Source organism: Myotis daubentonii, chromosome 11, assembly GCF_963259705.1.
Source record: "Myotis daubentonii chromosome 11, mMyoDau2.1, whole genome shotgun sequence".
NCBI classification, from domain to species: Eukaryota; Metazoa; Chordata; class Mammalia; order Chiroptera; family Vespertilionidae; genus Myotis; species Myotis daubentonii.
The window spans coordinates 63,530,868-63,545,229 of record NC_081850.1 but is presented as its reverse complement, the minus strand read 5'-3'; the positions used below and the strand labels follow the sequence as shown (position 1 = coordinate 63,545,229).

Genomic DNA, 14,362 nt, shown 5'->3' with positions numbered 1-14,362 from the left:
TTGTAAAATGAAAAGTGATTGGTCAAAATCACTTACTAGAGATATGGATTGCTCCAAGTTTGACTCCTACTTGGCCTGTAATTTGTGAAATTTTAAAAAAAGCATATCCACATAATAAATGTTAGCTAATTAAATGATTTAATTCTAGAGCCAGATTCTCTAGGTAGAAATCTCAGCTTGCTTGTGTCAGTTTCATCATCTACAAAATGAGAATACAGAGAATGGCAGTACCTACTCATAGGGATGACTTGAGTATGAAATGAGTTAATATTTGTAGAGCACTTAGAACAGTGACTGGAATTTAATAAGTAAATATTATTTATGCTGAATAAATAAATGCAAAATTTTTAAATCATAGAGTTTTAGAGCCAGGTTGATTTGAATTTGAATAGCCATACTACTGTGACATTATAGCAGGGGTCCTCAAACTTTTTAAACAGGGGGCCAGTTCACTGTCCCTCAGACCGTTGGAGGGCCGGACTATAGTTTAAAAAAAAAACTATGAACAAATTCCTATGCACACTGCACATATTTTGAAGTAGAAAAACAAAACGGGAACAAATACAATATTTGTATTTGCATGTGGCCCGCGGGCCGTAGTTTGAGGACCCCTGCATTATAGTATCTAATAATCAGGATTAAACGAAGTATCCTATGTAAAGGACCTAAAACAGTGCTGGGCACAAAGTAAATACCCAATAAATATTAATTATGCTATATTCTTACTGATAGTTGAGTCTACTTTGGACTTTGTCTAGAATTTCTTTAACTATTAGCTGTTTTAGAATAAACATGAATTCAGTAGTGATATCATCTACAATGAAGGTCAATAATAACATTTCAAGCAACTTCAATCTTGGCTAATCCTTAATGTGGATAACAAAGGGTTTATCTGGTTATCATCTTGGTGTTTTTGCATGGCAATGCCTACACATGATGCTTGCATCAGTTTTGGTATAGCATGCAAAATACCTGCTGAGCCTTATAATAGCATCTTACACTCAAGAACAGTTCACCAAGGGCACTGTTCTCTCCTTAAGGCATTTATTTTTGCCTATCTGTTGCAGATGCCTGGAAGGTTATGTGATGGATACAGACATAGATACATTCACCTGTCAGAAAGATGGCCGTTGGTCCCCTGAGAGAATCTCCTGTAGTCCCAAAAAATGTTCTCTGCCAGCAAACATCACACGTGTACTTGTTCATGGGGATGATTTCAGTGTGAACCAGCAAGTTTCTGTGTCATGTGCAGAAGGCTACACCTATGAGGGAGTTAACATATCGACTTGTCAGGTAAGATCATCTGTCTTAATTAGAACGTGTAAGTGTAACTCATTGATATATATTCACACAAACAGTATCTTACTGTCCTAAAAAGAAAAAAAAAGATGCCCCATGTTTCCAATCATGTCAAAGGATTTGAGAAATCTTTTGATAGAAATATAATAAAATACATCTTTCCAATATTCCTGTTTTTAAACTAATGAAAATACCAAGGCAGGGTTCAATAAAAAGAGGCAAAGTTCAATAAAATATTAAAATATCTATAACAAGATATTCATGAAAAATTAGCCATATGGTTATATAGTCTACACATAGATATTCAAAAGAGTCTATGTATAGAAATGAGCCCTGATGATTCCAAATAGGTTTCCAGTTCTAGAAGAAAGATCGGAGGCTGTAGAAACAGACAGAAATTGGAGTCAGATTCTGATTCTGCTTCTTTTGAGTTGTGTGACTTTAAGAAAGTTACTTAAAATTTCTGGGCTTTAGTTTCTTTATTAGAAAAATGGATAGAGCCCTAGCTGATTTGGCTCAGTGGATAGAGCATCGGCCTGTGAACTGAAGTGTCCTAGGTTCAATTCTGGTCAAGGGCACATACCTCGGTTGCTGGCTCCTCCCTGGCTCAGGCCCTGGTTAGGGTGTATGCAGGGGGCAACCAGTTGATGTGTTTTTCCCACATCTATATTTCTCTCTATCTTTCCCTCTCTTCTACTTTCTAAAAATCAATGGAAAGATATCCTCAGGTGAGTATTAAAAAACAAAGAAAGAAAAATATATAGTAATTCATATCTTGTATGATCAGTATGAAAAGCTATATAGATAACGAGGGAAAGTGTCTAGCTCAGCACTGAAGGCAGCCAACTCCCTAGGGCCATGGTTGGCAAACCGTGGCTCACGAGCCACATGCGGCTCTTTGGCCCCTTGAGTGTGGCTCTTCCACAAAATACCACGTGCGGGCACGCACGTACAGTGCAATTGAAACTTCGTGGCCCATGCGCAGAAGTCGGTATTTTGTGGAAGAGCCACACTCAAGGGGCCAAAGAGCCGCATGTGGCTCACGAGCCGCGGTTTGCCGAGCTGCAGTTTGCCGACCACTGCCCTTAGGGTCCCTTCTCCTGGCTTCCTGAAGTTGTACCAAAGAAAGAAAAATCATTGATATGATCTTCCTTTGCTGGAGTTTGGGGTAGGGGGAGGAGGAATGCTGCATGGTATAGAGTGGCTTTTCCATTAAACATGGCTTTGAACTTCATCTCAAGTATTTTTAGGCTCTGTGACCTTGTTTTCTTTTTTACATATATCTGCCATTGAAAGGATTGCATTATTTAATGTAATAAAGTGTCTAGTATATGCCTGCCATATAGGAGGGACTTGAGAACTATTTCCTTCTCCTTCCAGTTTCCCATTTGTAAATCATGCATATTCAATGCTTTGTTGCTGCCAAGCCTAAAAGCAAACTTGCCGGGAATAGGAACATCAAAGTGGCCATGGTCTCAAAATTGGTAAAGTTCCAGATGTTCCCTCTTAGATTTAGAAATGAAGCAGTTTGAGGGGAAACTTTTTCAAAGACCCTGAGCCTTCTGAACCAAGCAAAGCCTCAGCACACTTACAGGAATCACTCAATGTCCTCCCATTGAGAGTGTGTGCACGAGGAGATGGCCTCTCACGTGCCCGAAGGACCCTGCCTTACAGGTGTCTGTGCTCGTTTTCCCAAGTCAGTAATTCATTTACTTTCTCCACACATAGCATGACCCCTAACCTTCAATCAGCTGAGTTTTGGCTTAGTTTTTGGTCTGAATAGACCCTTTCTGAATGTTTAAATGTATACATTGTATAAAATTATGTTCGATGCCTAAAATATTTTATTGTAATATAACAAAATGGTCCTATGGTTCATAAAACAAATGCATGAAAAGATCAATATGAATTCTGAAAAATGAATACTAAATAGGACTAGCTCCTCCTGAAATTAAGACAAATTACAGAATTACAAAACTCCTATCAGTGTGGTATTGGTGTAAATCTAGGTAAAAGGAAAAACGAACAGAAGAAAAGAAATGAGACAAAAGTAGATCATCACAAGGCAGTAGAGAAAGGAATAATTAGTAAACAAATTATTCTGATACAGTTAACTTACTGTTAGGGAGAAAATTAAAATGTACCAAAATAAATTCCAGATATAGCAAAAGAAAACAATATTGTCTCATTTTAAAAGTTACTAAAAAAATACCTAGAATGATTAACTCAGAAATATTGAAGCACTATATATAGTATAAAATTAGATACAATTTATATTTCCAACATTAGGGGAATGGTTGATTATGATGCAGGCATATATGTATACATAATTACTTCTTGCTGATAATGTAGAATAAAAGGCTTTGCCTCAAATCCTGTTTTAGACAATTATCCAACTCATGAACTATTTCCTCAAAGAAGACAAAACTATTAGCAAGAGAATAACAGTCTAAGGAAATATCTGTGCCTCCTTCACTTTACCTAAATAAAGGGCTGAGAAATGTTCATTCTAACCATGATGGTCGGGAAATAAAGCATATGGGTGTATGTGGATATACATATACTTTTTTAACTATATGACTCCAAAATATATAATAGAATGTTTTGAAGTATTCAAGTTGGAATGGAGAAATGGAAGCCATCTTCTTAAACTTTGAGTGGTATGCCTAAAATTTGCTGTTTCTCATACACTTTAAAATACAATGTAGAATTTTGTGGAATACAAGGGTGCATTGGTATGTCACAGAAACCACCCAGCCCTTTTGCATCATAATGAAAACATACTCCTTGCTGCTACTGGTTTTTAATGGATTTTATTAGGAAGAAAATGCTTAAGAAATGTCCAACATTGTTTAGTAATGACTATAAAAACTATATAATAATTAGTGTGTTTATTACGGCCACAGACAGTACGTGCAGAAGTAGGACCAGATTCTAGGTCCTTGTGACTATCATTTTGGAGATCATCCTGCTATGCAGTCAGTATTGACATATTTCCTCACCCATACAATTTAACTCCTAATATAACTCATAACTGTTATTTGTTACTTAGCTTGATGGCGCCTGGGAGCCACCATTTTCTGATGAATCGTGCAGTCCAGTTTCTTGCGGGAAACCTGAAAGTCCAGAATATGGATTTGTGATTGGCAGTATATACAGCCTTGGAAGCACGGTGATTTATCAGTGTGAGCCCGGCTATGAATTAGAGGTGAGCAAACAAACCATCTAACCAGAATTCACTTGTTTTTCCAGTCTACTTGGGAACATGTTAAGTATTAGCACTGATTTGTTTCACTGATTTTGGTCCTAAAATATTCCTTTATACTTTGTTGCCTTTTACACTAATGCTTTACAAGGAATACTTAAGGTGACTTACAATTCTAAAAAGCAAAGTAAGTCTTGAATTAAAAAAAAAATCAAAGCCATGTAAAGGGAGAAGTTAGTATGCCAACCATAAGACTGACACTAAGCCTGCGTTTCAGCCGTCTGTTGGTCATATTCTGCCAGCCGTCTGTTGGTCAGACTCTGCAACAGGCAGTCCATCTGTCACCCTGGGGAGGTGACCATAGGGATTTAAGTATGCAAGTGGGCTCAAACACCTAGACAGGTTCTTGATTGAGATGCCAGGTTTCCACATGGCAGATCTGGCCTGAAAAATCCTCACAGCAGTTCTAACCAAGGACTAGGTTAGGTCTCATGACCACTCCTGGTTTGTAATATTAAAACCCCATCAGCAGCACCTCCGTTTCCCTAATTACTTCGGTGGGAAGGCTGCAGTCAGTTTTGATGAAAGCATGGCGATATCATCCAACTTGGAAATTTAAGAAATCTGTCTTACATTACAGAATGGTGTCATCTGGTTTCTCAGGAAACTTCCTCCCTGTTCTTATTGTTGTCGTGGTATTTAAATGTAGGTTTTGCAGAACTATCCATTGCCAGTGGTCTGTTAAATTTGTGTAGTGCATTCCATTTTCTGACCACACAATCAAAGAATTGTCATAAGATAGGTCCATGAACACTGGAACTGAGCTTATATGGATCTTGTTCAAATTCTTCAAAAGATTGGAAAATTATAAGAAAGAAAAGATAATAATATAACAATTGGTTGCAATTGGAAAGTTGTTTTTGAAACCCAGTTCTTCATGGAGAGTATTCATTTTGCAATTTGTTAAGGAAAAAAGGTAGTATAAGATTTAAACAAATATGTAGAAAACTAGTTGGTCATTAAATTTGAGGAAGTAGGTAATTTGGGGGAATGTCCTGGTGTTAACTACAAAATTGAGAGAGGTGCTGTAGCAATTGTTCTCACTCCACGTTACATGTTAGAATTACCTGAGAAACTTTTTAAAAAATACATTAATATCCAGGTACTTGCAGAAATAACTGATTCCAGGTCTGGGACAAGAAGTGTAAAAGATTCGCTTAGAAAATCTTGTCAAATGAGACAGGAAAGAACCTATCAAAGGTATTTTTGTATTTTTAACAAAGGACTTGGCCTAGCCACAGTGGCTCAGTTTACAGAAACTGAGGAGCCACCTGAACAAGGGTCCCACAGGCAAAAAGGACACCACTTTAGCATCAATAGGGCAGTAACTTCAATGGACTGAAACACATCAAGTGTGTCGTGACCAGACCTACGATAATGCTAAATAAATGTATTGGTAATGAACAAACTCATTATTTTGAAAACAGACAACAAAAAGGGAAGAATGTTTTTCCATGCTACCCAGACTGCTAAATCACCAAATAGTAGATGAAGGGGAAGTTCCCCTTTAGGTAAGTATTCCAGGTAACAAATTATAGAATATAAATCCCAGAATTTGCAACTCATGCCAATTAATGGATTTAGGCCATTATCATCAAAGCTGTTCGTATTAGGGGAAAAAAATAGAGGCAGCCAGACATTTTGTGCCTCATGGTTGTATAGACACGCCATTATGTTTCTTAAGGTGTGGTTCAAGAGCCACTTACTTGAGAATCACCTGGGAAGTTATAAAAGGAGTGGATATTCATTGGACAAGGCCTTCTAAACCAAATAAGACCTGGGGATTTTTTTTAACATATATATATATTTTATTTTAGAGAGGAAGGGAGAGAGCAAGAAATATCAATGATGGAGAGAATCATTGATCGGCTGCTCCTGCACACCCCACACTGAGGATCGAGCCCACAACCTGGGAATCAAACTGTAACCTCCTGGATCCTAGGTCGACCCTCAACCATTGAGCCATGCTGGCCGAGTGGGATTTGTAATTTTAACAAGTAACCTATATACCAAAGGCCAGTAGAAGGGAAAGTGGTTAAGAAGAGGGACTTGGCCCAGCCGCAGTGGCTCCATGGTTGAGTGTAGACCTATGAACCAGGAAGTCACAGTTCGATTCCTAGTCAGGGCATGTGCCTAAGTTGTGGGTTTAATCCCCAGTGTGGGGTGTGCAGGAGGCAGCCAGTCAATGATTCTCTGTCATTATTGATGTTTCTATCTTTCTCTCCCTCTCCCTTCTACTCTGAAATCAATTAAAAAAAAAAACAAAAAAAAAAAACATAGGGACTTGGTCCTGGAAGACCTCTGTTACAGGTCTTCACTCTTGCTGGATGAAAATGCTGGGAACCAGCCAAACCTCTCTGAGCCTCTATTTCATCCTGTCTGTGGTAGAAATGCAATAACCACTTTTGCAAAGTTACTGCAAAGGCTGGAGATAAAAGAAATAAAGTGGTGAGCATGGCCCTTTGTGCATTGTCTGAGTTCGTTATAGGGTACTTATTATTATTACTTCCTGTATTTGTGTTATTACCAAAATCAGACAAAGCAATTGGGACAACTGATGTTAAATTATTTGACTATGTATATAAGTTGTCATTTATATGTAAGGTACACAACTCTTTGGAACTATCTAAACCTCAAAAATTTTATTACGCATCCAATCTTCTTGAAATACTGGATAATAAATGAAAATACAGAACTCAAAAATGGAGTAGTCATGTTATAAAACAATTGCTAATGAGCAATAAAGTGGTTGCTTTGATTCTAAAACTTAATATAACTAACCTAATTGTTGATTAAGCAGGTACATTAAAAAAATTTAATGCTCATCTAGATCTAAAATTCCAGCTACATTCATCAAAAGCAAGATATGAACAGAAACAGAGAGAGAAAGGAAAGAAGGAACAGTGTGATAAAATTTGCAGCTTACTGAGGAGGGAATCAGCAGATGGTGTTTGATTTTTTTACATCAATAGTTACAGAAAATAGATTTGCGTTTTTACTGGCATAAAAATCATCTTAGTCAAAACAGAATATTATTATTCAAATCATTAGAGGAAAGAGAACAAGGAAAAATATTACTGAGAAAAATACTAAACAATTAAAATTAACTACTTGAATATAGTCTACTCTGGAAGAGCCCACATCAGTGGGGAGTTAACTGGCTTTTATGACTTGGCATATACTCCCTCAAAATTAATTTAAAAAAATAATTCACAAGCTAGAATAATATATTTCCCTGTGCATACATAAGTATATAAGCCTAGAAAAAGTATAGCAAATATGAATGGTGTTTATCTCTGGATGAAGAATCCTGGAAAACCTTCTATTTTTCTTGTATGTTCCAAACCTTCTATAATGAACACGTATTGGTTTTTCAATAAGAAGAAAATAATGAATACATCATTTAGGAAACATTTAACTTTATAGAATGAATTATTTTCTTGGAAAATCAGTGTCATTACATCAAAGTCGATGGAATTTTAACAGGTAAAGATGTGTCAGTAATTAATCTGAAAGCTTAGAGAAAATATTTTGAATAGATAAATAAGGGTGAAAGGTATCAGTGAATCCAGATAAAAACCAAAGTAGAGGTGATAGATTCTTTTCAGACATCTTGCTAATGTAGGACACAATTTTAAGACAACGAGATGTCCAAAGGACTATGAGCAATGAAAAAGCATGTGACAGAATTCATATGCTGAAGTTCATATATTCGACTTAGAGTCAAACCCCTTAATACCTTACTTAGAACCTGATCTTTTTTTTTAATATATTTTATTGATTTTTTCACAGAGAGGAAGGGAGAGAGATAGAGAGTTAGAAACATCAATGAGAGAGAAACATCGATCAGCTGCCTCCTGCACACCTCCTACCGGGGATGTGCCCGCAACCAAGGTACATGCCCTTGACCAGAATCGAACCTGGGACTCTTCAGTCCACAGACCAATGCTCTATCCACTGAGCCAAACCGGTTTTGACAGAACCTGATCTTTTTTTAACTCATAATGTTTCAGAATTTTATTTACTGTATCTTGTATATTATTCCAGAGATTAGGAATTTAAAGCATGAAAAGAATTATCATTAGAAACGTTGATGATTACCATCCTATATAATAAAAGCCTAATATGCAAATCGACCGAAGGGTGAAATGACTGGGGGAATGACTGGTCACTATGACATGCACTGACCACCAGGGGGCAGATGCTCAGCGCAGGAGCTGCCCGCTGGTGGTAAGTGCTCTCGCACAGGGGGAGTGCCACTCATCCAGAAGCTGGGCTCATGGCTGGTAAGTGCATCGGCAGTGGCAGGAGCCTCTTCTGCCTCTGTGGCAGCAGCAGCGCTAAGGAGCAGCGAGCTGAGCAGTAAGGAGCAGTGAGCAGGCGGGTGGTAAGGAGCGAGGGGTCCTGGACTGTGAGAGGGCGCAGGCCAGGCTGAAAGACCTCCCCCCAACCCCCACCCAGTGCACGAATTTCATGCACCGGGCCTCTAGTCCTATATAATAAAAGGCTAATATGCAAATCAACCGAACAGTGGAAAAACCGGTCACTATGACACGCACTGACCACCAGGGGGCAGACGCTCAATGTAGGAGCTCATGACTGGCGAGTGCAGCTGTTGTGGCAGAAGCCTCTCCCGGACTGTGAGAGGGCGCAGGAGGGCTGAGGGACCCTTGCCCCTGAGTGCAGGAATTTCATGCACTGGGCCTCTAGTAAAAGATAAACAAGAAAGAAGAAGCAAAGACTAATAAAAATTGTAACAGAAATCAAAGAATAATGATATATAAGCCTATAATAGCTATAGGGGGCAAACAGTCTGTATACTCCCTAAGGGTAATAGGATATTGAAAAATATACAAAAAGTATATTTAATATAATAATTATAAATAATTTTTCAAGTAAATTATATTCATTTTACTCTATTTCACAAGGCAGGAAAGTAAATTTTGGAAAGCTTTTACCCAAAGTATTTAAAAAATTTTTATTTTTTGTTAATCCTCACCCAAGGATATTTTTCTGATTTTTAGGAAGAGTGGAAGAGAGAGGGAAACGTGAGAGAAATATATCGATTGGTTGCCTCCTGCATGATCCCTGACCAGGGCCTGGGCTGGGGAGGAGCCTGCAACCAAGGTACATGCCCTTGACTGGAATTGAACCTGGGACCCTTTAGTCTGCAGGCCAGCGCTCTATCCACTGAGCAAACCAGCTAAGGCGAAAATATTTAAAATTTTAAATGCTTGTGCCCTTATTAGGGTAAATTTATATAGGATAAATTGTTGAAAAATTCAATCCTTGTACCAATAAGATATCTTGGCATGTGTCATGTTCAAAGATACAAAAAGAAACCAACAACACACAATTTCATTCTTTGCTGTACCACTCAAGTATTTTCAAAATAATTTTAAAATATACTCGTCAAATATACCTCCTTGACACTTCAAACACATTCTTCAGTCTTTACTATTGGTTATAACTAGTCGTCATTTAAAGAGAAAGTGAAACAAAGCTTGCACCTTAATTACACTAGTCAGCCAGGATATGAATTTTGAAGTAATTTGATGAAAACATTATAACAACTCTAAATCTACCTCTTAAATTAGGTCTACTTAATGAGTTTATTAAGCATTTCAATGCCAAGATAGTCAAGTTCACAGCTATGATTACTTTGCATTCCCTTATTATCTTTCCATTGTACAGTTATGACCATGTTGATAACTTTTTTTCATTGATTCACAGGGGAACATTGAACGTTTCTGTCAGGAGAACAGACAGTGGAGTGGAGAGGTAGCAACGTGCAAAAGTAAGTCAAATGGCACTTAGAGTCCCAAAAATGATATAGGAGATACAGAATAACAATGAGACAACAATGTCTTTACAAAGCAGTTTTGTAATTTAAAAAATTGACCTCGGACTTTTGCTGAAGGACATCAAATTAATAAAAGGGTCAAAAACTATAGTTGATGCCCTGACTGGTTTGGCTCAGTGGATAGAGCGTTGGCCTGTGGACTGAAGGGTCCCAGGTTCGATTCTGGTCAAGGGCATGTACCTTGGTTGCGGGCACATCCCCAGTGGGGAGTGTGCAGGAGGCAGCTGATAGATGTTTCTCTCTCATCGATGTTTCTAACTCTCTATCCCGCTCCCTTCCTCTCTGTAAAAAATCAATAAAATATATTTTTTAAAAAAAGAAAAAAAAAACTATAGTTGAGATCGTTGATTATGTTGGAATAGAGCACAAGATGAATAACTCTGGAATAGTTAATTATTGAATTTATTTGCATTTTGTGTTTTTCCCCCAGATAATTATAAATTAGAAAGTTTAGATCTGTTGGTGTTTGGTGACAGTACTGACCAATATTGACATCTTCCTAAAGTGATGTTGGCACATATGTTAAATAATTAAATATTCACATTTTTCATGGAATTTTACATTAACTCATTTTATGGGAAGAGTCAAGTGTATTTAGCAACAAAGACCCATATGATTCCTCTGCCAAAGGCAGTGTATTTAGATACAATAATTACAAATCAATCAATGTGAAAAGCTTTTAAATATTTTTTCTCTTAACAATCCTGGGGGAGTCATCAAATTTTCACACTGGAAGGGGCCTCTTAACCAATCTAGTCTAAGCAACCTTTCAGGTGATCTAGCTTAACTAGGCTGGACTACATAAATATGATTAAGATTTATTCATCTTGCTCAATGAGTACGTGGGGCTAGGAGAGGTGAAGTGACCTGCCCAGTGTCATAAATTAATTTGGTGGCAGAGCTGTGACTGGAACTTGAGGTACTTAAATCTTTGTTCACTGTCATTTCAAACATATCTTCTGGGGTAGATTAATCAATTGATTTCATTATATATAAATCTTAAGTCTTTTAGGAAATATTATATGGCTGAAATTCAGTAGAGGTTATATGATTTTTTTGTTCTCAAAAAGTTATATAAATATTATATAGAAAAATATTTTTTTTAAATATTGAGTAACATCTCAAGTCACAGAATGGCATTTTTGTCTCAATTGTTTATGATCAAAAAGTGTGTGCATGTATAAGGGAGGGGAATAGGGAGTGGAAAGGAAATGGGTATTCCTGCATAGGAAATGTGAAGAAGTTGTTTCAGTTTGCAGCAGGTTTAAGTCAAACTACAATGACAATGGTTAGTCTAGTTTCTCTCTCTGAAATGCAAGATAATGATAAAAATCTCTACTTGAATCCTATTTTTTTCTGTTTTTCCTCTTTCTAACTTTAAGTCAGATTATATAAGTTATTTGCAAAAAAAATGGCTGAAATAAGCAAAAAAAAATAATAATAGTTTTAATCCCACCACTCATGCTGGGGCTGACCAGCAGACCCTGACTGACGGATGAATGATTACTCTAACACATGGTTCTGTGAAAGAGAGGGCTAAGGGACTGTCTGGCTAGAGAAACCAGATAGCCCCTTTCACCTGTGTCCTTAGGCTTTTATTGTATCAACAGCTTGAACTAATATTAACTATTAGTTACTATCAATAGGGTAAGCATCCTTGAGAAGACATATGCAGTGTCCTTTAGGCAAAGACGTCTAAAGATTAAACAAAGATTCCAGTAAACACCTGGGGGCTCAGACTTGTTTGGAAAACTCAAGGCAGGGTGGTTATCTTCAGCCAACTCCCCCTAGAGGTCCCGACCTTTCACAGTTTCCTCCTTACAGATTTTCCAACCAAGTCCCCTGCTTCCCCACACACTCAAGGTTAAAAACTATTGCTATTTTGATATACTGTATTGTGTGCTTTTTCCCTAGGCATATAAAAAACACAAAATATTTTTTGGAGGAAATAGTGCTCACACTGAGCATCCCAATTTGAAAGATCCTCATATAATATTTATTAAATTATTAAATAGATTGATATCTGTAGCCATCAGATTTCAGGGAAGCCTGTTCAAATGCATAGGATACCCTAGACCAGTGGTCGGCAAACTGCAGCTCGGCAAACTGCGGCTTGCGAGCCACAACGGCTCTTTGGCCCCTTGATTATGGCTCTTCCACAAAATACCGACTTCTGTGCACTGTACGTGCATGCTCGCACGTGGTATTTTGAGGAAGAGTCACACTCAAGGGGCCAAAGAGCCGCATGTGGCTCGTGAGCCACGGCTTGCCAACCACTGCCCTAGACGGTACTCTTCAAAGAGTGGCCCATGGGACCAACAGTATCAATGCCTGGGATCTTGCTAGAAGATCCCACTGAATCACAATTAGCATTTGAATGAGATCCTTAGGTGATTCCTGTGCACATTGCAATTTGAAAAGCAGTGACTTGGACCTATGGTTATTAGCCTTCTGCACGTTGAAATATTCTTGGAACTTTGGAGAATCCTTTGCCCAGTCTGCATCCTGTACCATTTAGGTCAGAGTCTCAGAGGGTAGGATCCAATATCAATATGTTTTTGAAGCTTCCTAGTGATTCTTGGGTACTGACCTAGTTCAAGTTCATGGTCCAAGGACTAACCAGGCTGAAAGAAGCCCAAAGAAGTCAGTTAGCATCTATATAATCAGTGGCTCTTAATTTTGAGTCAGCATGAGAATCGTTTGGGGAACTTTTTAAGATATATTAAAAGCAAGACCACAACAGAGATTCCAATTCATTTGGTCTGGGACAGGCCCCTCAGCATAAAGCTTCCCCAGGACCCCTGTGTGCAGCCCAAATTGAGACGCACTGGTCTAGACCACTTCCCCTACCTTCACCAAGATCATCAAATTAAGACTCAATCCCCATTTCTTAAGACTCTAGAAAGAATGATCCTGCTATCCTCCTAGCACATTCCTGCTTAATAACAGTTCTCACATGTGCAAAGCCATGCTTTGTAACTGCTCTAAAACTAACCATCCGTTTATGGAGTCTATATCCTTAGAAGCCATATAAAATGCTCCTTATCTGAATTTTTGGTCAGGCTCATGATTCCTTGTGCTTTATACTTTCCTATTATATTTTACCTTCTAATAATTTTTATCTTTTATCTCTCTTTAGAAGCAGTATGACCTTGGTCAAATTATTTCACCTCTCTGAATCTCACTTTTCTTCAACTGTGAAATGACATCATCTCAGAGTTGTGACTAAGGGTGTAAATGTAGCCAACAAACAAACAAAAAGGACACTCAGTTACTTTTAAACTTCAGATTTAAAATGCCTTTTAATATAAATATGTCCCATGCAATATTTGAGGCATGCTTATTCTAAAAATTTATTTGTTGTTTATCTGATATTCAAATTTAACTGACAGTCTGTATTTTATTTCTAGTTGTAAGAAATACATTTGATAATGTCTGGAAAGCTCTTGGCCATGGAAACAACTTAATAAATGAGAATTCCTTCACTCATCCACATCCCCAGCCAGCATTATACATAACTACAGCTAGAGTCAATGGGGCAAAATAGCAATCTTTAATTGCCTGCATGTATTAATATAAAACTTATGCATGCTGGGGTATTTGCTTATTCAATGCCCCTGTCAATGTGCCTCACACCTGAGTAGGCTATAACATTTTATATGGTGCATTGGGTACCTTTAGCAATTATAGCAAAAGAAGGAAAGAGAATTGGGAGATGCATTTGATCTGAAGCTTTTCTTTTTTCTTTTTAGAGATCAGTTGTGAAGCTCCACTTGAGTTCCTGAACGGGAAAACTGAGGTGGAAAATACCACCATTGGCCCCAGCGTGGTGTATTCCTGCAACAGAGGCTACAGTCTGGAAGGGTCGCCCAAGGCCTATTGCACTGAAAATGGAACCTGGAGCCACCCAGTTCCTCACTGCAAACGTGTGTGTT

General features: G+C 37.9%; 1 protein-coding gene across 1 annotated transcript in view; it reads left to right on the top strand.

Annotated features, from left to right (window-relative positions):
* The window catches only part of SVEP1 (sushi, von Willebrand factor type A, EGF and pentraxin domain containing 1), a 151,825-nt gene that overhangs the window by 119,358 nt on the left and 18,105 nt on the right, over positions 1-14,362 (top strand). The window contains exons 39-42 of the mRNA XM_059657621.1: positions 1,068-1,293; positions 4,352-4,507; positions 10,298-10,361; positions 14,180-14,353. Coding sequence (XP_059513604.1) covers positions 1,068-1,293; positions 4,352-4,507; positions 10,298-10,361; positions 14,180-14,353 — 620 coding nt within the window. The remainder of the gene's footprint in view (positions 1-1,067; positions 1,294-4,351; positions 4,508-10,297; positions 10,362-14,179; positions 14,354-14,362) is intronic.